Source organism: Trichosurus vulpecula, chromosome 2, assembly GCF_011100635.1.
Source record: "Trichosurus vulpecula isolate mTriVul1 chromosome 2, mTriVul1.pri, whole genome shotgun sequence".
NCBI lineage: Eukaryota > Metazoa > Chordata > Mammalia > Diprotodontia > Phalangeridae > Trichosurus > Trichosurus vulpecula.
The window spans coordinates 388,750,899-388,775,975 of record NC_050574.1 but is presented as its reverse complement, the minus strand read 5'-3'; the positions used below and the strand labels follow the sequence as shown (position 1 = coordinate 388,775,975).

The 25,077-nt window shown below is 35.7% G+C and overlaps 1 protein-coding gene across 4 annotated transcripts in view; it reads left to right on the top strand.

The window, feature by feature from the left end:
• Positions 1–25,077, top strand: part of TMEM131 (transmembrane protein 131) — a 274,512-nt gene that overhangs the window by 168,367 nt on the left and 81,068 nt on the right. For all 4 annotated transcript variants that reach the window (XM_036743188.1, XM_036743187.1, XM_036743186.1 and 1 more), the window contains 3 exons: positions 16,622–16,745; positions 18,559–18,675; positions 24,740–24,862. In XM_036743188.1, the coding sequence (XP_036599083.1) occupies positions 16,622–16,745; positions 18,559–18,675; positions 24,740–24,862 (364 nt within the window). The remainder of the gene's footprint in view (positions 1–16,621; positions 16,746–18,558; positions 18,676–24,739; positions 24,863–25,077) is intronic.

The window sequence follows — 25,077 nt, the reverse complement described above, 5'->3', positions numbered from 1 at the left end:
AATAGGAAAGTTCTGAAGACAGGATGATTTAAGAGGAAATAATGAATTCAGTTTTGGATGTGTTGAGTTTAAGATGTCTGTAGGACATCTATTTCAAGATGTCTGATAGGCAGTTGGAGATGCGAAAATGGAGGTCAGTAGAAAAGTTAAGCGTCGCATAAATAGATTTGAGAATCTTTCACATGGAAATAATCAAATCTCTGGGAGCTGATGAGATCATCAAGACAAATAGTATAGAGGGAGAAGAAGAGAGCTCAGGAGAGACCCACTTTGGATGATGCTTCAGCAAAATAGATGAGAAGGAACATCAAGGTAGTAGAACTCAAAGCAATGTCACAGAAGCCCGGAGGAAGGAAAGTATCAAGAAGAATGTGATCGATCAGTAGCATCAAAGGCAGTGGAAAGATCAAAAAAGATGAGCATGAAGAAAGGCTGTTAGATTTGGCATTTAAGAAATGGAGTGATCAGTTTCAGTTGAATGATGAGCTTAGAAGTCAGAATGCAAAGAGTTAAGAATAGAGTGATAGAAAAAGAATTGGAGGCACCTATTGTAGATGGCCTTCTCAAGGAATTTAGCCACAGAAAGGAGGGATATAGGAGACCACCAAAGGGGATGGATGGACTCACTCAACTGAGTGGTTTTTGAGGATGGCTTTTCGTACACAGTTAGGAGGAAGCCAGTAGACAGGAAGAGATTAAAATCAGTTAGAAAGTGGGGAGAAGATTGGAGAAATCTACAGTAGAAAATGGGATGGAATAGAATCATTTGTGCATGTAGAGGAGTTTGCTTTGGCAAGGAAAAGGCCCACTTCTCTTTTTTTTTCATATTAAGTTGGCTGCATAAAAGATGTACATTTCTCACATGGACAATTCTTGTCATGAATAAGATACACATATATACACACACACATATATATGTATATATATGTGTATATGTATAGTTGAGCTTCTCAAAGTAACAATCATTTGGAAGAAAAAAATCTGAATTTCTCTACAGTACAACTATAAAGATTAGCAGATAGCGTGAATGACTTGTGAATAGTTGGAATACAACCAAATATGTGTACAAAGAAACAGGCACCCATTATGTAGCTTTGTTTACCAGACATACATAATTTTTAAAGTCATCCATTTATGTAATAAGAATGAGAACATTAAGAAACATGAAATTTGGATCCCATTTCTTATTTTCATAATATCATTGCTGAATTTCCCATAGTAACTTTATTGACTCTAAACATTTAAATACTTTTCAAAAGTAAAATGTAAAATTAATTTCTTCTTTCCTCTGAATGAGTTTTTTAAAAAAAGGAAAAACTTACATATTTTTTCTATACTTGCAGGATTATCCCATCCTGCAACAAAGTAGCATGAGTAACAGAGGACATATATTAATAAGAATATACCTGCAGTTTTCAAAGTACATAGGTGAACCATATTTAGAGTATACTTAGTCTTTGAAATCAACCAGCATAATGTAAACTGTATTTGTAAGCGATGACTCTCTACATACGACTTTGGTGGGGTAAAGAAGCAAGTCATGGGAGTAACTTGAGAAACCAGGAGGTTACAGTGTTTGGAGGAGTATCTATCTATCTATCTGTCTGTCTATCTATCTGTCTCTACATATGCCTATAAATATAGATATCGATTTTTTTTCAAGTCCTCTAGTATGAGAGCAAGAGTTGAAAAGGAGAAAAAGACTGAGCCAAGCGCTGAACTCATTGAGAAAGTCCTCATTGAGGAAAGAAGGAGTGTTCTGGAAGTTGGTAGACAATAGCCAGTAGACTCTTGATTGAGTATTAAATGTAGATTACAGGAACCTAGAGGAAGAGAGCATTAGGATGACTGAGTGATTGTATTGAAAGAGCTTGGAAGTGGCCATGAGGACCAAGGAATATTCCAACTTCTCCACCATGACCAGTGAGTTTGAGACTATGAGGGGAAGTGCAACCAGTGCTGGAAAGGGTTAGCCAGGAAAGGTGGATCATTAGGAGGGAGCAAAGCCTCAGTGAGTGCAAGAAGATAAAGGGAGCAAGAAAGGAAGAGCTTTAAAATGTAGACTTGTTTGTTATCTATGGAGTATGCATTCCAGAGAACACAATACAAGTGTTGAGTAACTTTGGAGTGTGGGGTTGATAGGGTTGGGAATAAGGAAGCAAGTAGAAGGAAAAGAGATAAAACTTATAAAATAAACATGAACTGGTCAAGTCAGAATAATTTTTTCAGGTATTCTCTAAGAAGTAACAATTACAGAAATGTATTCATTCTCATCAATTTCATGATATTCAAATTTTGCATCAGATAGCTGACCTGCCCTAGTGAGCACAGCAATAGTGCTAAAATGTGTAGCTAATTTATTAGAGAGAGATACACATCAAAACAACTCTAAGGTACCACATCACACGGATCAGAGTGGCTAACATGACAAAAAAGGAAAATGATAAATGTTGGAGAAGATGTGGGAAAATTGGAACGCTGATATGTTGTTTGGAGCTCTGAGCTGATCCAACCATTCTGGAACTATGCTCAAAGGGCTGTAAAATTATACATACCCTTTGACCCAGCAATACCACTTCTAGGGCTGTATCTCAAAGAGATCATAAAAACAGGAAAAGGACCCCATGTACAAAAATATTTATAGCAGCTCTTTTTGTGGTGGTTAAGAACTGCAAATTGAGGGGATGCCCATCATTTGGGGGTTGGCTGAACAAGTTGTGGTATCTGAAGTAATGGAATACTGTTGTGGTGTCCTATAAGAAATGATCAGGCAGACTTCAGAAAAACCTGGAAAGACTTATATGAACTGATGCTGAGTGAAGTGATCAGAACCAGGAGAACATTGTACACAATAACAGCCACAGTATGTGAGGACTGATTTTGACAGACTTAGCCCATCTCAGCAATGCAAGGACCTAAAGCATTTCCAAAGGATTCTTGATGGAAAATGCCATCCACATCCAGAGAAAGAACTATGGAGATGGAATGCAGAGTGAATCAGACTATTTTGTTTTGTTTTTTCTTTCTCACAGTTTCTCCAATTCTTTAGAATTCTTCTATGCAACATGACTAATATGAAAAAGTGAAAAAATAAATAAAATAAAATAAAATGTATAGCTAGCCAAAATTCAACCCAACCCCAAAATAAAACTATGAGATTATCTCTTTAAGACCACCTCCTTATTCCCTAAAAGAACTTGCCGCTGAATGTGATTCCTCAAACAGTTTTTCCTGTGGTCCTGAGCAAGCATGTTCTGTTTATACAGAAATATCAGAAGGTAAAAAATTTGCCCTAAAGTTTAAATTCCCTGCTCCTATTTTAGAACTGCTGTAGTAACTATCACAGCAAAAGTTAGCTTCCCCTTGTTGAAGCACCATCTGCTGTTCCAGGAAGCCAATCTCATTCTTGTTGCGGCTACTATCTGCTTCTCATAACAGGAAAGCATTGACTTCACAGGCTTTTCTTTTTACTGTCTAGGCCTCCATTCCTTTGCCCAGTCACTATATCAACATGTATATCAAAGATCCCAAGTCATAAGAGCAAGATTTAGAGTGAAGAGCAAGACTAGTTTGCCAAGTACTAAACATGCTCTGGATACCCAGTACAGAATGATTCACTCATAGTCAAATCACATTGCCCTTTTTCAGTAATCCTCCTTCTTAACCTTTCTGCAGCAGTTGCCATTGTTGACTGATGCCTTATGTTTTGGGTTCTTTCTCTGCCTTCACTACCTCTGACTATCATCTTTTTACCTAAATACAGATACCTAATCCCTTATCCTTAGCCCCTCCGTAATAATCTCATCTACTCTGCCAATTTCAACTGTAATCACTCTGTAGATGACTTTTAAAATTCTATGTCTGGTTCTAATTTCTAATCTAAGAACTAACCCTAGACTTCCAGCTACCTGCGAGATAGCTGGGTGGTCTCCTGATTCTTCAACCTGAATATCTATCAGCTTCTCCCTCCATTTTACTCCTTATGACTTTTCCTATCTCTGTCTGTTGAAGGTATTAACATCATTGCAGTCAACCATTAGGAACAGGTGGAAAGAAAAAAGGGGGGAGAACCTCAATCATATGTACTCCCTTTTCTAGCAATGAATTTTTTCTTTTGGAGGCACATTTTTATGTAAAACCAAAGATGTTAGAAAAGAAAAAATTCATTATATAATTTTTTTAAAACATATTACCCATTGACCAAAAATAGCTAAATGACTAAATGTTCAGTTTCATCAAAATATATGATATTTTGTAGATACATCAAGAGTTGTGTTTTAAGTATAGAGGCTGGATATGTGTAAAATCTTCAGTCAGTCCTCCAGAATATTTTATTTTATAGGCATTTATAGAGAGTATTACAACATAAGAGCAAGGAAAATGGTAAGAAAATAAGATTGAATTTTTCACCAAAGGTCATTTTGAATGTTAACTTGTTTATAGAGAAGGGAAGAGTAATATAGAAGAGTATAAGCTAGAATCTCTGCACGCAACGGACTTCATAGTCTTTGGGGGGGGGAAAAAGCCTAATCCTCATGAAACAAACATGAACAATAATCATAATTGCTTTCTTATTCATTTTAAATTTTTATTTTCAGTTCCAAACTCTCTCCCTCCTTCCATCCTCTCCCCTACCAATTGAAAAGGCAAAAAAGTGATACCTAGTATACATGTGAAGTCATGTAAAATATTTCCACATTAGCCATGTTGTGAAAGAAAAAGCAAGAAAAATAAAGAAATATGCTTCATTCTGCACTTGGAGTCCATCAGTTTTCTCTCTAAAGGTAGATATCATTTTTCATCATAAGTCCTTTAGAATTCTCTTGGGTCATTGTGCTGATCAGAGTAGTTAATTTTCTTTCACTGTTGTTTGCTGTTAGAATGTTTCTGTTAAATGATGCCTGCTTTGCATCTGTTTCTGTGTGTCTTCCTAGGCTTTTTCTAACCCTTCATCATTTCTTACAATGCAGTAGTATTCCATCACAGTCACATACCACAATTTGTTTAGCCATTTTCTAATATGGGTCATCCCCTCAGTTTCTAATTCTTTGCTACTACAAAAAGAGCTGCTAAGTCCTTTTCCTCCGTCTTTGACATTGTTTGGTCAAAGGGTATGTATGTATTCTCAGTTTCATATCCTTTTGGACGTAGTTCCAAATTGGTCTCCAGAATGGTTGGACCAGTTCACAACTCCATCAACAGTGAATTAGTGAACCAATTCTCCCATATCCTCTCCAGCAATTGTCATTTTCCTTTTCCATCATGTTAGTCAATCATGTGAGATGGTACCTTAGAATTGTTTTAATTTTTATTTTTCTAATTAGTGATTTAAAGTATTTTTTCATAGGACTTGATTTCTTCTGAAAACAGCCTCTTCATATCCTTTGACCATTTATCAATTAGGGAATGGCTCTTATTTTTATAGATTTGGCTCAGTTCCCTATATATTTGAGAAATGAGGCCTTTACCCAAGAAACTTGCTATAAAATTCTTTTCCCAGTTTCCTGCTTCCCCTTCTAATTTTGACTGCATTTGTTTTGTTTGTGCAGAAACTTTTTAATTTTGTGTAATCAAAATTATCCATTTTACCTCCTGTGATTCTCTCTATTTTCTGTTTGGTCATGAACTCTTCCCTTTTCCATAGATCTGACAGGTAAGTTTTTCCATGCTCCCCAAATTTGTTAATATAACATTCCTTATATCTAGATCAGGGATGTCTAACCTTAGGTTTTTATAGAAATAATAAACAATATATTTTGATTTGCCATTTTAATGAGAACTCTGTGGTAGCTCAGTTTCATTTACTAAAGCATTTATGTAAATTTCTGTGCTTGTAGGAGGGCCACATAAATCACACTGCGGGCTGCTGGCCACATTTTGGACAGCCCTGGTCTAGATTATGTACCCATTTTGACTTTATCTTGGTATGCCGTGTGAGATACTGGTCTATGCTTAGTTTCTGCCAGACTGCTTTCCAGTTTTCCCAGCAATTTTTGTCAAATAGTGAATTCTTGTCCCAGTAATGGGGATCTTGAATTTAGCAAATGTTAAGTTAGTGTGGTTGTTTACTTTTGTATGCTATGTACATAATCTGTTCCATTGATCAACCACTCTTATTTCTTATCCAGCATCAGATTGTTTGGATGATTACTGTTTTGTAGTATAGTTTGAGATCTAGTACAGCTACACTACCTTGCATCACTTTTTTTTTCCTCTTGATTCTCTTGATATTCTTGGCCTTTGATTCCTGCAGATGAATTTTGTTTTTATAAGTAATTACTTTAAAATGCTAACCTCAAATGCTTTCACAGAAAGTATCTCTCATCCATGTGTCAGAATTATTAGTGGTTCCTTGAAATATATGAGAGAACTTTATTCAGCCCTTTAAAAATTAATTACATTTGAGACAAAATAGGAAAATATTGTTTGCCATGTCATGAAGGAGGCCTATCATAGGCTCCAAGTCAAAGAAGACTTCTCTGTAGATGAGCTTTTCCAGATGTTCCTGTTTATTGAGGGCATATTAATTGATTCAAACCCAGTAATGTTTCTGTGCCTTGTAGCTAAGACTCAAAACCATTCAAAAGAGTAAATAAGAGGCAGCATTACAATTGCATGCAAAATTGTGTAGTTTGAAAAAAAAAAACCACATATAAATAAATAAATAAAACAGATTGTTTAGTTTGAACAGTCAATACTGTAAGAGTTGTGTGTACTAGTCAAAAAAGACAGGGTAAGCTAGGACTAAAAATAAATTTTGAATAATGGTTGTAGATAGTTGTGGACAAGGTGGGGGAGGACATTCTTGGCAGGGGCCTGATTGGAACGGAAGGTTTGTTTTAGAGAATAGCAAGAAACAAAGTTGGTTAGGTAAGATAGTACTAGGTTTTAAGGGGCTCTAGTGTCATATGGATAAGGTGGGCTCATCTTACAACAAAGGATCATATTTCTAGGAGTTCATCTTTGATAGCCTATAGGGATAGCGTAATACTGGGACTGCAATGGATTTTTCATTTTGTACAATGTATGAGTTTAATGCTGCCTACCTGAAGATTGAGAGATGAAACTTAGCCAAATAAGGACAGACTCTTGATTCAAGATTTAAAAAAAAAAGTCCCCGCTGCATTATAAAATAGTTGAGCCTATATAGCATTCTATTTTTAATGGACTGAAATTATCTTATTTTTTTTTAACCCAAAATATGTGGTGGAATTTTTACTTTGATAAATGAGCATCATTGTTTTTTAAGCTCTCAATCAAGCTTTTCAATGAACTGTCAGGCCTCCTACACCAATGGACCAGATTATTTCCAAGGTAATATGTAGTTAAAATTGAGAATTGGAATTGGGAATATCTGGCAGTTATGTATCTATGTCAATGAACCTCACAATTACCCTGTTATGTAAGTTCAGTTGTTGTTCAGTCATTTTTCAGTTGTGTCCAATACTTCATGACCCCATTTGGGGTTTACTTGGCAGAAATACTGGAGTGATTTAGCATTTCCTTCTCCAGCTCATTTTATAGATGATGAAACTGAGGCAAACAGGGTTAAGTGACTTGCTCAAGGTCACACAGCTAATCAGTGTCTGAGGCCACATTTGAACTCAGATCTTCCTGAGTCCAAGCCCAGAACTCTATCCACTGTGCCACCTAGCTGCCCATTATGTAAGTTTTAGTGATATTATTATCTCCATTTTGTGAACAAAGAAACTGAGACTGATGGAGGCGAGTTTAAGTATCAGAGGCAGGCTTTGAACCAGGTATTCCCAAACTATTGACATATTTTCTTTCTTAAACATAATTGAAAATAAGTAAACTAGTGGTACAAAAAAAAAGACTCACAGTTTCTAATATTATAGTGGTTCTTACCTTTTTTTGTGTCATGGACACCTCAAAATAATACATTTTTTAAAAAAATCATAATTGAAGGGAATGTTGAATTTCAGTTATAGGTTAGTAGAAATAAATAGATGTGGAAATAGAAAGTAATTTTTTTCCCCATCCAAGTTCAATAACCCTCTGAAAGCCATCAATGGACTCTAGGTTAAGACCTCCCAGTCTTCTGTGATCATAGATTTAAACCTGGAAGGTACTTAGGCCTCCTGCTTATTGAGTTTTTTTGTTAAATGTCAATGATGGGTTTGAGAATATAGTAACATTAACCAATTAAATATATAGATATCTAAATATAAGTATATTTGAAGATAACCTCTTAAGAAATGGAAATGGATTATACTATAAAATAGTGGCCATCGAAACTGGTACTGATTAAAAAACAGAGAAGCAGATCAGGCTAGATAAGAATCACAGACAGTTAAAATCAATCTCTCACTTTCAAATAATTTTGAGAATGTAAGTAATTTGGGAAAGAAGCCCCCTATTTGATTAGAACTATTGGGAAAACTAGAAAGAAGTCTGGCAGATTTTAGGTTCCAATTTTTCCATCTTGTACTGTATACTACAGTAAACTCCAAGTGGATACATGACCTGAATATTGAAGGTTACACCATTAAAAAAATAGAAAAAAAACTAGATCAGGTATCTTTTTCAGTGATGTCTGTGGAGATGATCTTTAAGCAGACAAAGGATAGAGGCATTAGATTAGATAAAATTAAAAAAGCACACTGCCAATAGAATGAGAAAGGAAGCTGATGACTAAAATTTTTTTTGTATCAAATATTGCTGATAAATATCTGCTATCTAAGATATATAAGAAAGTAGCATAAATATATAGGAACAAAAGCCATTCCCCTGTAGGTAAGTGGTCAAATTATGTGCACAAATATTTCTCAAGAAGAAGCAAATTGATAACAAATAAGACCAAATAATTCTATGAACAAAAAGGTCTCAAGAAGAAATGCAAAGGGTATCCATGAAAGCAGCAGCAGCTTTAGGGCCTCTCAGCCCAGATAGTAAGTGGTTGGACAATTGGTTACAAAGAGATTATAGAGAACCCTTTGCTGGCAATGGGTACCTTGCAGCTGGCACTGATTGACAGCTCTTTTGCCAATACACAGTTCTGGGTCACAGTTCCAGGGTGTAGCAGGGGCCCTGGTCACAGTTCCAGAGATAAAAAGAGAACTGGCGCTCGCAGCTGCAGAAGAGTAGGGGCGCTTCCTAAGTAAGACCAGATCTCAGACCAGGAGAGCAGTGACCACAACACTTTGGAAGCACTGAAAACTTGCAGAGTCTCAAAATTAGCTCTGAAGCCAGCAGTAATAAAAAGACTGAAGCTTGGGATAGTGCCTCCTCACTACCAGGTAAGCAGAGCCCAACTCTAACATAAAGTTCAAAGTCAAGAAATAGGCTAGAAAAATAATCAAACAACAACAACAAAAAATATTCGACCATGGGGTCAGGGAAGATGAAAACATAAACTCAGAAGACAACAATGTGAAAACAGCTGTAAGCAAAGCCTCAAAAAGCAATGCAAATTGAACCCAAGCCCGACAAGAATTCCTGGAAAAATTAAAAAAAGAAATAAGAGTGGTAAAGGGAAAAAAATGGCTGAGGTGGGGGGAAATAATAGCAATGCAAGAAAATTTGAAAAGAGAATTAACAGTTTGGTAAAAGAGGTACAAAAATATAGTGAAGAAAATAACACCTTAAAAATCAGAGGCACAAAAATTCACTGAAGAAATGAACTCCTTAAAAATTGACCAAATGGAAAAAGAAGAACCCAAACTCACTAACAAAAATCATTCCTTAAAAATTAGAATTGGGCAAGTGGAAGCTAATGATTCCATGAGACATCAAGAAATAATAAAATAAAGTCAAAAGAAAGGAAAAAATAGAAGAAAATATGAAATATCTCATTGGAAAAACAACTGACCCAGAAAACAGATCCAGGAGAGATAATTTAAGAATTATTAGACTGTCTGAAAGCCATGGTCAAAAAAGAGCCTACACATCTGTAACAACAATGCTGCTGGCAGCTACTGTGGCTTTGTAAGGCCAGTAACACCAGCAACACAGGAGGGCTACTAGCACAGGTTCTTCGATCTGCTTTACTAAGGAAAGCAATTTTAAGGGGTTAACAGTCTTACTTTAATTAAACATACATATATCATTCACTTAGTTCCGGGGGGAAAAGTCAGCACCATGAACTTCAGAGCAAATGGAAACAGAAATTACAAACAGAGAAAATATAAATAGAGCAAATAACACAAATCAACAGACAGGCTTCTAACTGTCTGACCAAAGCTATACATACATAGTTACAAGAGAGCGAGAAGCACCAATATCTGGGTTTTCAAAGGTGAGGGGTTCCTCAACAGCTGCTTAGAGTCTCCACACTAAGACTCTTCCAATGACTGAGCCCCAAACAAAATGCTAACCTCAGAGTATATATACACTTCTTCAGGGTCAGAGAGGTTCACACCACTTGAGGGTTTCACATCTTTCATGACCTAACTAGCAAAAAAGTGTGGGCCTTCCTATAAACAAAGGCAAGACTCAAACAAAGGCACTTGATTGCCTTAGTGCTGACAAGCACTCCAAAACAAAAGACAAGAAAAAGTCCCACTTTGCTTGCTATTACAACATCCTATTTCAAGAAATTATACAAGAAAACTTCCCTTATATCTTAGATCCAGAAGGTAAAAGAGAAATTGAATGAATCTACTGATCACTTCCTGAAGGAGATGCCAAAATGAAAACAAGAATAGTATACCCACATTCCAGAGTTCCTGAGTCAAGGAGAAAATACTTCAAGCAGCCAAAAAGAAATGTCAGGGAGCCACAGTCAGGATACCACAGGATTTAGCAGATTCTACATTAAAGGAGTGAAGGGGTTGGTCTTTCCCACCAAGTTCGATTTCTTTCTTTTTATTAAAGGGCCATCCTTTGATTCACTTCTTAAAGAAGCCAATTCATTAAATGGGCATTGCCTTACTCAAAGTGAGCACTTCAAAAGACCTCAGCTTAAAAAGACCGAGGTCTCCCACCACATCCTAGACCATCTCCAGTTGTCCTGATCAATATCTGGCCACGATCCAGATGACTGGAGGAGAAAGTGACACTGGTGCCTTTGCACAGCCCCCCCTCACTCAAAACCAATTGCAAGTCATGTCATCACCTTCCTGATGTCATGGTCCTCTTCGAGTACAAAGGACAAACCACACACACAACCATATAACCTGGAAGGCTATAGGAGCTAAGATTACAAACAAGAATGGCCCACCCAGAAAAAAAAGAAGTGTAGTCCTTCAGGGGGAAAATGGATATTTAATGAAATAGAGGACTTTCAAGCATTCCTGATGAAAAGACCGGAGCTGAAAAGAAAATATGACATTTAAACATAAGTCTCAAAATAAGCATAAAAATGTGGGGGGTGGAGCCAAGACGGCAGCTGGAAAGCAGGGACTCGCGTGAGCTCCCCGCCAGGTCCCTCCAAAAACCTATAAAAAATGGCTCTGAACAAATTCTAGAACTGCAGAACCCACAAAATAGCAGAGGGAAGCAGGGATACAGCCCAGTACAGCCTGGATGGTGGCTGGATCACGCACAAAGCAGAGGGCAGTGGAGCTCAGCATGGGCAGTGGCAGGACCAACCAGACAGGGAGCTGGGCGAAACAGGCCCTTGCACCCTGAATCAGTGAGCTGTGGCAGTTACCAGATTTCTCAACCCACAAACAGCAAAGACAGGGTGTGGGGGACAGAATTCACGGTTCAGCCAGCACCATGGGGGCAGCGGGGGTGGTGTAGCTACAGAACTACAGCTGCAGTTACTTCTGGCCCCAGGCCCACCTGGTGGAAGGAATTAAGTGGCAGCTCAGAGCAGGAGTGCAGAGCGTGCTTAAGATTTGCATCAGGTCCAGGTTGGTGGTTCTTGGGGAAGGAGGAGTGCTGGTGTGGCAGAACTGGCTGTATACAAAGATCTCTGAAATCAACAGCGCATCCTGTCAAGCTTGGAACAAAGTACTCTTTCCTCTACAAGCAGTCATACCCCAACGAAGAACTCAAGGGTCAAGTAAGTTGGCTGGGAACATGGCCAGGCAGTGAAAACACACTCAGGTTCAGTCTCAGACTTTGGAATCTTTCTTTGGTGACAAAGAAGACCAAAACATATAGCCTGAAGAAGTCAACAAAGTCAAAGAGCCTACATCAAAAGCCTCCAAGAAAAACATGAACTGGTCTCAGGCCATGGAAGAGCTCAAAAAGGAGTTGGAAAAGCAAGTTAGAGAAGTAGAGGAAAATTGGGAAGAGAAATGAGAATGATGCAAGAAAACCATGAAAAACAAGTCAGTGACTTGCTAAAGGAGACCCAAAAAAAAACTGAAAAAAATATTGAAGAAAACAACACTTTAAAAAATAGACTAACTCAAATGGCAAAAGAGCTCCAAAAAGCCAATGAGGAGAAGAATGCCTTGAAAGGCAGAATTACCCAAATGGAAAAGGAGGTCCAAAAGACCACTGAAGAAAATACTACCTTAAAAATTATATAGGAGCAAGTGGAAGCTTGTGACTTTATAAGAAATCAAGATATGATAAAAACAGAACCAAAGGAATGAAAAAGTGGAAGACATTGTGAAATATCTCATTGGAAAAACCACTGACCTGGAAAATAGATCCAGGAGAGAGAATTTAAAAATTATTGGACTACCTGAAAGCCATGATCAAAAAAAGAGCCTAGATATCATTTTTCAAGAAATTATCAAGGAGAATTGTCCTGATATTCTAGAACCAGAGGGTAAAATAGAAATTGAAAGAATCCACAGATCGCCTTCTCAAAAAGATCCCAAAAAGAAAACTCCTTGGAACATTGTTGCCAAATTCCAGAGCTCCCAGATCAAGGAGAAAATATTGCAAGTAGCCAGAAAGAAACAATTTGAGTATTGTGGAAAAACAATCAGGATAACACAGGATCTGGCAGCTTCCACATTAAGGGATCAAAGGGCTTGGAATATGATATTCCAGAGGTCAATGGAGCTAGGATTAAAACCAAGAATCACCTACCCAGCAAAACTGAGTATCATGCTCCAAGGCAAAATATGGACTTTCAACAAAATAGAGGATTTTCAAGCTTTCTCAGTGAAAAGACCAGAGCTGAATAGAAAATTTGACTTTCAAACACAAGAATCAAGAGAAGCATGAAAAGGTAAACAAGAAAGAGAAATCATAAGGGACGTACTAAAGTTGAATTGTTTTGTTTACATTCCTACATGGAAAGGAATATGCATATATATGTGTGTATACATACATATATACATATGTGTGTGTCTATGTATATAGATATGTAAATATGTGTATATATATGTAGACAGAGGAGGGCACACGGTGAGTTGAATATGAAGGGATGATAAAAAAATAAAATCAAATTAAGGGATAAGAGAGGAATATATTGAGAGAGGGAGAAAGGGAGAGATAGAATGGGGTAAATTATCTCACATAAAAGTGGCAAGAAAAAGTGGTTCTCTAGGAAGGGAAGAGGGGGTGGGTGAGGAGGAAGGAGTAAATCTTGCTCTCATTGGATTTGACCTAAGGAGGGAATACCATACACACTCAGTTGGGTATCTTACCCCACAGGAAAGAAGGAGGAAGAAGAAAAAAAGGGGGGATGATAGAAGGGAGGGCAGATGGGGGGAGGAGGTAATCAAAAACAAACACTTTCAAAAAGGGACAGGTTCAAGGGAGAAAATTCAATAAAGGGGGATAGGTTAGGAAGGAGCAAAACATAGTTAATCTTTCACAACATGAGTATTGTGGAAGGGTTTTACAGAATGATATGTATGTGGCCTATGTTGAATATTTGCCTTCTTAGGGAGGGTGGGTGGGGAGGGAAGAGGGGAGAGAATTTGGAACTCAAAGTTTTAAAAACAGACGTTCAAAAACAACAACAAAAAAAAGTTTTTTCATGCAGCTAGGAAATAAGATATACAGGCAATGGGGCGTAGAAATTTATCTTGCCCTACAAGAGAAGAAAGGAAAGGGGGATGGGAGGGGAGTGGGGTGACAGACGGAAGGGCTGACTGGGGAATGGGGCAACCAGAATATATGCCATCTTGGAGTGGGGGGAGGGTAGAAATGGGGAGAAAATTTGTAATTCAAACTCTTGTGAAAATCAGTGCTGAAAACTAAATATATTAAATTAAATTTTAAAAAATAAGCATAAAAAGGTAAACATGAAAGAATAATCATAAGGGATTCTATAAAAATAAACTGTATTCCTATATTGGAAGATGATACTTGTAACTTGGAAACAAGACTCACACAGAGTTAAAATAAAGGTCTGGAACAGAATCTAATATGCTTCAACTGAAGTTAAAAAAAAAAGGCAGGGGTAACAATCACAATCTCAGACAAAGCAAAAGCAAAAACAGATCTAATTAAAAGAGATAATCAGGGAAAGTACATTTTGCTAAAAGGCAACATAGATAATGAAGCAATATCAAAAAATTTTAAGGCAAATTTCTCCAATAAAGACCTCACTTCTCAAATTTATAGGGAACTGAATCAGATTTATAAAAATAAGAGCCACTCCCCATTTCATAAATGGTCAAAGGGTATGAACAAGCAGTTTTCAGAAGAAATCAAAGCTATAGTCATATAAAAATACTCTACATCACTATTGATTGAAGAAAGGCAAGTTAAAACAACTCTCAGGTACCACCTCACACCTGTCAGAAATGATGTGCTAGAGGGGATGAGGGAAAATAGGTACACTAATAAATTCTTGGTGGAGTTGTCAACTGGTCCAGTTATTCTGGAGAACATTTATGATTTAAGCCCAAAGGGCTACAAAACTGTGCAATGCCCGTTGACCCAGCAATCTCACTACTAGGTCTGTATCCCAAAGAGATCAAATAAAAAGGAAAATGACCTGTATGCACAAAAGCATTTTGAGGAGCTCTTTCTGTAGTGGCAAAGGATCAGAAATTGAAGGAATGCTCATCAACTGGGGAATGACTAAACAAGTTGTGGCATATGATTGTGGAGTACTATTGTGCTAAAAGAGTGATGAGGGAGGATTTCAGGGGAAAAAAAACATGAGAAGATCTATATGAACTGATACGAAGTGAAATGAGAAGGAATGAGAGAGCATTGTGCACAACAAAAGAAATGTTGTAATGATGATCAGCTGTGAAAGACTTGGCTACTCTGATCGATAGGGCGACAGGTAAAAATTTGAAATAACTTAGGAAATGAAGGTTCAAACTTCCAACAATAGCGATTTGTTAAGCAATGCATAGGAATTGCAAAACAAATCGGGACCAGGTCTCCTCTGCTTGGCACTGGACCTCAAATATGGGGAGGAAACATATTTTTATGCATTAAAAGAAAACAAGATATAAACTAGAATACAAGATTAGGTAATCTGATATCTAATTTGAGGAAAGATTAGGGCCTTTCCAAGTTGGGGGAGGGATGAGCAAATTTTAGGAGTTGGGAGTGGGGAGAGCAAGCAGGTGTACTTCCCCAGTGTGAAACAGGATGTCATTCAATTCCCACAATTAGTGAGAACATAGAATTTACAGGAAAATGAAATTTAGCTCTCAAAATAGTCAGTTTTACAAAATGAGGTCAGTTTGGTTCACACACTTTTTACAGTTCTTTAAATACAATGATCCAAGACAGTCCAAAGGACCCTTGATGAAAAAATGCCTGAGTTTTAACCTCATACACAGTAAATTGGCAAAGATAAAAAAGAGATGGGAATTGTCAATGTTGAAGATGGGGTATAGCAAGATAATCACCATAAAACATGGTTAATCAAGCTATGAATTGAATTAACCATTCAAAAACAATTTGGAAAAGTGCTAAGAAGATAATTAAAATGTCAGTACTTGGGTCAGCTAGGTGGCACAGTGAGTAGAGCACCCACCCTGGCATCAGGAGGACCTGAGTTCAATTCCAGCCTCAGACACTTGACACTTACTAGCTGGGTGACCTTGGGCAAGTCACTTAATCCCAATTGCCCTGCCTTCTCCCCTGCAAAATAAAATAAAATAAAATGTCAGTACTCTTTGACCCAGAGATCTTGTTAGTTCTAAATCCTAAAGAGGTCAAAGAAAAGGAAAAAGTCTCATGTACATAAAAATACTCATAGCAGTACATTTTGTGGTAGCAAAGAACTAGAAGTAAAGTAGAGGTCTTTTGATTAGACTAAAGAAATTATGTTACATGAATGCAGCTAAATACTACTATGTCGTAAGAAATGAAGAATAGAAATCATTTAGGTATGTATGGGAAGACTTATATGATCTAATACAGAGTGAAATAAGCAGAACCAACAAAATAGTATACATAAAGACTACAATGATGTAAATGGAAAGAATAACAAGGGGGAGAAAAAAAATACAAAGCTAAACTAAATGCTGTGTAATTAATTAAAATAATGTAGACCCTAAAGGAGAACTGAGAAAATGTACCTCCAAAGAAGTGGAGCTATGCAATATTGCATACATAAATTGTCAGATCTGTTGTTGTTGGGTTTTTACTAAACTGCATTTTTTTCTGTTTTGTTGTAAAACAGGGGATGGCATTGTAGGGGGAGCGAGGTATATATTGGATTTGAAGGTCAAGTTAAAATAGAAAAGTTCAATGATACATTAAAAAAAAAGAAATAGTATTTGGGGAAAATGTGTGATACATTTGCCCTGTTGTTTTTTTTTTTAAACAGACCAGTTGGGATGCCAAAAATGGAAAAAGTTTACCTTCATAATCCTAGTTCTGAAGAAACTATTACTTTAGTATCAATATCTGCTACAACGTCACATTTTCATGCATCATTTTTTCAAAATCGGGTGAGTTTTTCTGTTGTAAATATTTACTCAAGTTGAAATTTAAATGTCATGGTTTTATTGGTGAATAATTTAGTTTTGCTTAAATAAGAGTGTTAAAATGTTAAAGAACGTTTTAAACCTAATCCTAGATTTATATTTGTCTCAATACCCAAGATTCCTAAGTCTTTCTTTAAATACTGATTGTTTTATCTACCCTAAGACATTGCAGCCTTGAGTAGAATCACATTAATGACTGTCAGGCCTTTATTTATAACATGAATTTTGTCTTAAATTTTGTCATTCCTGTTTTTAATTGATTGTATTTTCATCTTAAATAGATTGATTTCTTATCATCTGAAGCTTAAAGCTTTCAAAAATCTCAATTGTAATCATTTTTGTAGTTATGTGAACTGGTCTCTAGTTAAACAAAAGTGTTTAGGTTTGAACATCAAATCATGACAAATAGATAATACTTACTGATCTCTTGAATCATAGATTTAGAATTGGAAGATACCTTTCAGGTCATTTAATCCAATGCCCATTTATAGAGGAGGAAATTGAGACTCAGACAGAGGCTGACTGACCCAAGTCACATAGGTAATAAGTAGCGGAGCCACCATTCAAATCTAGATCCTCCAGCTTCAGCTTTAGTGTTCTTTATAAAAACAAAAGCAACAAAAACATTGATTCTTGTAAAATTTGGCCGTCTTACTTTACAGTGCTCATGGTAAGCATTTGCAAGACCACTATGAAAATAATCACAGTTAATGCACTAGTCTTTTGCAACAGGTGGAGAGAGGTAGAATTACATTCTACATACTGTACATTGTAGTCTGTGTAGAATTAATTGAATTGTATCAAAATAAATCAACGTATACTTTAATACTCAATGGTTCCAATGCAAAGGTAGATATTGGGGAGAATAGGTGTTTGTATGTGTGTGTGTGTGTGTGTGTGTGTGTGTGTGTGTGTGTGTGTGTTGTAAAACAAAGTTCCAGGACTAACACCTGAGAAAGATCAGAGGCCTGTAAAAATAGACACACCTATGTATCAGAAGAAAGTCAAGAGACACTGGACCGCAGATAATACCCTCAAAATGCAAAATCTGTTATATTTTAATGTCCAGGAAATGACTGATTTGATGTAGAAGTAATCCCAGATCAATTTTATAATGGAATTCAGAAGAAATTTGTGTTACATCTTCCAATAATTTCAGCAACAAAGCTAATCATTAGTATTTGTGAGAATTTTTCAATTAACATCTGAAGGATTGTTTAAGTGAGTGCTACTATTAGCATTATTTTTTTAAAATATAAATGGAAAGAATATGTGATTGTATCGTGATTTTGTGGTATTAGTGTTGTCAGTAATTGGAGTAGTATATACATTTGAAAGCAACTAGTAACTGAAAACAGCAAAAGAAACTTGAAAGGATTCCTTGAAGAAATTTGGGTTTCCACAAGAAAGCTGAAATTAAAATGTTTTTATTTATAATAAGTAAGTATAATAAATAACGTTGAATCCTGAAGAACATCTGGGGGAATAGCAGGATAATCTGTGTTTATAATGTTCAGTGTATATTTGTGTATTTGTGTGTGTTAATGACTTTTACTTATTTACAAAATGACCTGTCACTGCTTAACTTAGGAGTTATAGTGAATTCGTAGCATTTGATTATAGTTTTATATCAATGATACTACTTTAGTAACAGCATTTTAGAAAACTTTGACTATAACTATGTTTTTATAGTCTTTTGATCAGTAAGTAAATGTTTTAGTAATCTCCCCCTATGATTTGGCTTCATTTTATTGTTGTTGTGTTTTTTTTTCCCCAGAAAATTCTTCCAGGAGGAAATACATCATTTGATGTAGTTTTTCTTGCCAGAGTAGTGGGAAATGTAGAAAATACTTTATTTATTAACACATCTAATCATGGGGTATTTACATACCAGGTAAGAATAACCAGATAAATTTTCATATTTGTTTTCCAGAAAATCTTCCTAACTCGTAACTCTTATTTATACTTATTCAGATGAATTATTTTAACATTTGAAGGTGTTAAGACTACCCTTTCTTTGTTTGATAGATAGTTCCTCCAAAAGTATGTAACTTATTTTTTTATAAATAACATTTAAAATCAATTGAAAATAAGCAAATGGAAGAAAACACAAGCCTAATGATAATATCTTTAAATGTGAATGCACTAAAATATTAAATAAACTAAAATGAGGGACAGACTAAGAAAACCCAAAAATCTGGTCTATACATTTAAAAATAATGACTTCCTTTTGGTCAAGGCCATTGTGGAAATTTGTTTCGTTTGACTTTGCACATTTGTCACAAAGGTTTTCTTTTAATTTAGAGTGGTAAGAGAGAAGGATACTTAGGATAATGTCATAAAAAAAAAAGAATGGAGTATGAAAGAAAGATCATCGTAACATATTTTTGAAGTGCACAGAAGAGAACATAAAGAAGACCAAAGAAATCACTCATAAAAAGGATAGCTTTGAATATAATATCATGATTTTTTTTTAATGCTTAAAAGGAAAACCAAGCAATACATAATAAAGATTTGCTCCATTAAGGGAAAGAAAAAATAAAATCTGTTTCTAGGGAAAATTTAAAAATAAAAGCACTTAATCAAATGAAAATGAGGAGGGGTGGGGTCAAGATGACAGAGTGACAGTCAGAATTTTTACCTAGCTCTCCCAGTACACTTCCACAGCAACCTAGAAAATAAATCCAAGGAAAAGTCACAGTGCGTCATTTTTCCAGCCCAGGACAGCTTAAGAAGGTAAACAACAAAGTCTAAGGACATTGGGATGAGGACTAGCCAAGAGTACCCCACTGTGGTAGAAGCAGCAGCATTCTTAAGAACATTCCAGTGCTAAGGAATGAAAAAGGAATCAAAGGGACAGAAAGAGATCCCAGTGGGCCTCTGAAATAATTCTGGGAGTAATAATGGGTGTCTTGTGGAGGGTCAGTTGAAATAACTAACAACTTTAGCAAAGTTTCAAGATATAAAATAAACCCATTCAAATCTTTAGCATTTCTTTTGTTCCCTGTATGTTCCTAGTAGGAAGAGACAGAAAAATTCCATTTAAAATCATGATAGACAGTAGAAAATATTTGAGCGTCTACTTGCAGAGACACACAAAAGAAGTGAATGAACGCAATTACAAAACACTTCACGCAAATAAAGACAGCTCTAAATAACTGGAGAAATATTAATAGCTCATAGGTAGACCGAGCCAATATAATAAAAATGACAACACCATCTACATTAATTTACTTACTCAGTGAGATACCAAACTAATATAGTTATTTTATAGAAATAGTTCATTGAAAAATCATAACAATTCATCTAGAGGAACAAAAAGTCAACAATTTTAAGGGAATCAAGGGGAAAAAAAGGGAAGGGGAAGTAAGAGGGTCAAGTATTACCAGATGTAACAATTTGGTACTAGTTAAGAAAGAAAGGTTAATCAGTGTAACAAATTAGATACACAACATACAGAAGCAGATGAGCACATTAACCTGATACTGGATGAACCCAAAGAGCCCAGCTACTGGGGCAAAGACTCACCATTTGATGAAAACTGTTGGAAACACTGGAAAGTATTCTGGGAGAAACTAGGTATAGAACCACTTCTCACACTGTATACAAAGGTAAGCTCAAAATGGATATTTGATTTAGACACAAAAGTTCATATAGGCAAAAAGTTCATGACCAAATAAGATGTAGAGAGTTTCATGGGAAATAAAATGGATAGTTTTGATTATGTAAAAATAAAAGTTTTTGCATAAATAAAACCAGCGCAGCCAAAATTAGAAGAAAACCAGGAAAGTTGGGATGGGGGGAAATTTTTGCAGCAAGTTTCTCTGATAGAGCTCTCACTTCTGAAATATGTGGGTGAACTGGGTGATGTTTATAAGAATAAGTGTCACCACTCAGTTGATAAGTGGTCAAAGGATATGATTTGGCATTTTTTAAAGGAAGAAACCCAAGAGAGCAATAGCCATATGGGGGGGAGGGGATTGCTCACTATAATAATCACTAATAATTAGTGAAATACAAATGAAAACAACCACCTAACAGCCACAAGATTGGCTAAGAAGACAAAAAAGGGAAAACAATCTGGAAGGGATATGGGGAGAAAGGCCCTCATCTTTTGGGGACTTAAAATACATGAGTGTGATAGAATATTACTGTGCTGTAAGAAATGATGAATGAGGTGGTTTGGGATGGGAAGACTCATTTGAAGTGATGTAAAATAAAGGGAGCAGAAAAAAACTATATAGTATAACAGCGATATTTTAAAGATAATCAACTCTGAAAGACTTAGTAGCTCTGATCAACACAGTGACCAACCACAGTTTCAAAGGGCTCATGATAAAAAAGGGTTCATTTACTTCTTGTGTGTGTTTCATGTGTCTCACCTCCAGAGAGAGAATTAATGGACTTTGGGTGCAAATTGAGGCATTTCTTATTTGTCTTGCTTTTTTTTTTCTTGGAACCTGATTAATGCAGAAATTTGTTTTACATGTCCATACATATTTATAATAGGTACTATTTTTCTTGACTTCTTAGTGGGTGGGGAGGGAGAGGAAATATGGACGTAGAATAAAATTCAAAATTTTCTTTATTTAAAAAAAAAACGAAACTGAGATAAGAACAACATTTACTGTTGTTCAGATGAATTAAAAAAACAAACAAACAAACAAACCAGGGATTGCAGACAAAGCCAGAATGAAAATTCATAATATCAGGAGAGAGAAATTAAATGATGAAATAATGAAAATTAGATTAAGGTTAAGGGAGCCATAAATAATGAATCAATATCAAATGCTAAGCATATATACCTAGAATGAGATAGCAACTATAAAGTCATAAAGAAAAAGCTGACTGAATTTCAAAAACCACAATTTTTAACATAATTATAGGTCATTGTAATGTCCTTCCAGAGTTGGACAAATTTAACAAAGATAAACAAAAAGAAATACATTAAACTAACTAAATAAACAATTGTAGAATTTGGATCTGAAGGACTTGCAGTGGATTATTAAAAAATATATTTCTCAGTATGATGTGCTACCTTTTAAAAATAGACCATGTACAAGGAGAAACTATAAATAAATAGTAAAGCAGAAGTACTAAATAGTCAGACCAAAGTGTAATAAAATTTTTAATTAACAAAGGGAACTCAAGGGAAAAGATCTAGACCTGGATGTGCAATTATTGACATGCTGAACAGTGAATGGGTCAAAAACAAATTATAGAAGCACTAAGTATGTGAATGGTAATTGTAGTTGTGACATGCCTTACCAAAATTTATAATACAGCTGACATAGTCTTCAGAGGGAAAACTATATTTCTGAAAATTTACATTAACAAAATTTTTTGAAAGAGAGAAATTAAGAAATTAACTTTTATATAAAAGTCATACTTTTTTCAGAGTTAAAAGACCTGATATCAGAGTTGAATGAGATTGATTAGTTAATTTCTAAGTAATTGTATCTTATGATAAAGAAGTATTGCCATGATGTAGGAAATGATGAATATGATTTAGAAAAGAATAAGAAGTAAGCAAAAGCAGAGGAATGTATATATTTTGTTCATAGCCTGGCAAATTGAAAGAACAACTAAAGTGAACCAAACTTGAGAGAATGAACAAATGAGTACACTTCTCTCCCTCTTTACAGAGCTGGGAGACTATAGATTTAGAACATTACACTTGACTTTCAGACAATTGATCTGGCAATAGTTTTGCAAAATTTTTTCTCTTTTATTTTTGGTTACAAGGGGTGGTTCTTTGGATAGATTAAGTGATTTGGAAGCCAAAGTAAAGTAAAAACTAAAGAGATGAATACAAATTTTTAAATCACATTGATAATATATTAGGAAGGCTTTTTGAAATATACTATGGTTTATCTTTTTTAAAGCAAATAAAGACTAGTTTATAAACCCAAATCTTGCTCTTTCAGGTTTGCAGCAATTGTTTTAAGGCCAGCTAGGCTCTTAATTTGTTGATTATTTTTATATTTAATTTGGGTGCCCAAAATATGTGGCAGATTTCCTATTTCATACTCATTGTCTTTACAAAAACCTTTATAGTGCTAATCAGTTCTACCTTGGAATGGAAAAGTCCATTTAAATTTTTTAAGGTAGGTCTCCTGTTTCAAACTTAACATTATAAAACAGTATACAGGCATGCCTTACAGATATTGCAGATCTAGTTTCAGACCACCACTATAAAGCAAATATCACAATAAAGTGAGTCACACGAAGTTTTTGGTTTCCCAGTGCATATAAAAGTTACATTTGCACTATACTGTAGTTTATTAAGTGTGTGATAATATTATATCTTTAAAAATAATGTACATACCTTAATTTTAAAATACTTTATTATTTAAAAAATGCTAAAAAGCATTGTTTATAGCACGATCTTTAATCCTTGAGCTCGTCTATGCACAGCTTTCTATTCCCTATGACTAAGAACCTTCTTAATAAGTCCACATCAGGCTTTTTTTTTTTTTTTTTAGCAAATCAACTAAGCCTTCAGCAAGTCAAAAATTTTTTGCTGGCGGAGAATCTTGCTTCAGTGTTGATGGCTGCTGACTGCTCAGGGTGGTGGTTGCTAAAGGTTGGGGTGGCTGTAGCAGTTTCTTAAAATAAGACAACAATGAAGTTTGCCTCATTGATTGACTCTTCCTTTCACTTGAATAGTTAAAGGGTATTCTAGGGTTATTGATTGTCCTAATTTCAATATTGTGTCTCAGGGAATGGGAGAGGCCCAAGGAGAGAAAAAGAGAGTGAAAACAGCCAGTTGGTGGAGCAGTCAGAGCACACACATTTATTAAGTTTGTTATCTTATATAGGCACAGCTCACAATGCTCCAAAACAATTAGAATAGTAACATCAAAGATCACCATAACAGATATTATAATGATGAAAAAGTTTGAAACATTGTGAGAATTACCAAAATGTGGCGCAGAGACACGATGTGAGAATGTGCCGTTGTTAAAACGGCACCAACAGACTTTCTCAACAGTGCTGCCACAAATCTTCAATCCGTAAAAAGAGGTGATCTCCATGAAGCATGATAAAACGATCACAATGGTAGGCTAGTGTGGTGTGAGCTTAATCAAGACTTTTCGGTATATTGATTTATTCTGCTATTTCTTCTATTAATTCTACCCTGTATCTGTTAACATTTAGTATAGTGCTATGTACATAGTAGGCATTAAAATATTTGTTTAGTGAAGAGAACAAATTAAAGAAAGAGCTCATCTGCCTTATGAACAGCATTCTTCCCTTTCCTGTCCCACAGCAAAACCAAAAACCACATTGATCCAGTTTAACCTGCCTAAGGAACAGATGTCTGGTTGTTTTTTGTTAAGTGACAAGGTAGTAACTAACCACAGCATCATCTTGTTTAGGGGGAAACTTGGGCCTGGGATAGCTATTTAGTTATAAATTCCTTTACTCTAGAATACGCCTTAGAAATTGGCCAAAGGGAGAGTGATAAGGATTTGGAAATAATCACCTTTCATTTCATTTTTGTGACTTCAATACCATTAACTCCTGGTGTCTGTCAGTAGTCAGCAAGCATTTACTGAGCCATACTATGTGCCATATACTGTGCTAAGCACTGGGAATCAAAAAAAAAAAAGGCAAAAACAAGATCTCTGCTCACATTCTAAGGTGGATAGTGTGAAACAATATGTAAATGTGTGCACACATGGTAGTGTCTTTTTAATTCTAAATAACCATATAATAAAAATAATTGTACAGAATATGTTTGCTGCATCATTTATGTGTGATTAAAGAGTGACTTGCTCAAGTCACACAAATAATATGTTTTGAGAAGGGGCATGAACCCAGGTCTTGCTGACTCTGAGACTAGCTCTCTATCTGCTTCATAATGCTGCTTGCCTCTCAATCTCAGTTCTAAGTAGATTAAAGTAATAGAGATACAGCTTAAATGCATCTTTTATTTTTCTCCTTTGAAACAGGTATTTGGTGTTGGTGTTCCAAACCCATATAGATTGCGCCCATTTATTGGGGCCAGAGTTCCTGTAAATAGCAGTTTTTCACCTATAATCAATATTCACAATCCTCACAGTGAACCTTTACAGGTGAGTGCATCTTGATAACTTATGCGATCTTGCTGAAGATCACATAAAAGAAATTATTTGAAAACTCAATTACTGAAGGATTAAAGAAATTGCCCTAAAACTCAGTTACTTCTAGGTTGGGGGTTAGGGGTAGAGTATTTTAAAGACTGCATTTATTTGTATTGAAGATACTGCTTTTCATCCTATTTGGATTTGGTATCTTCTCCTCATCCCAG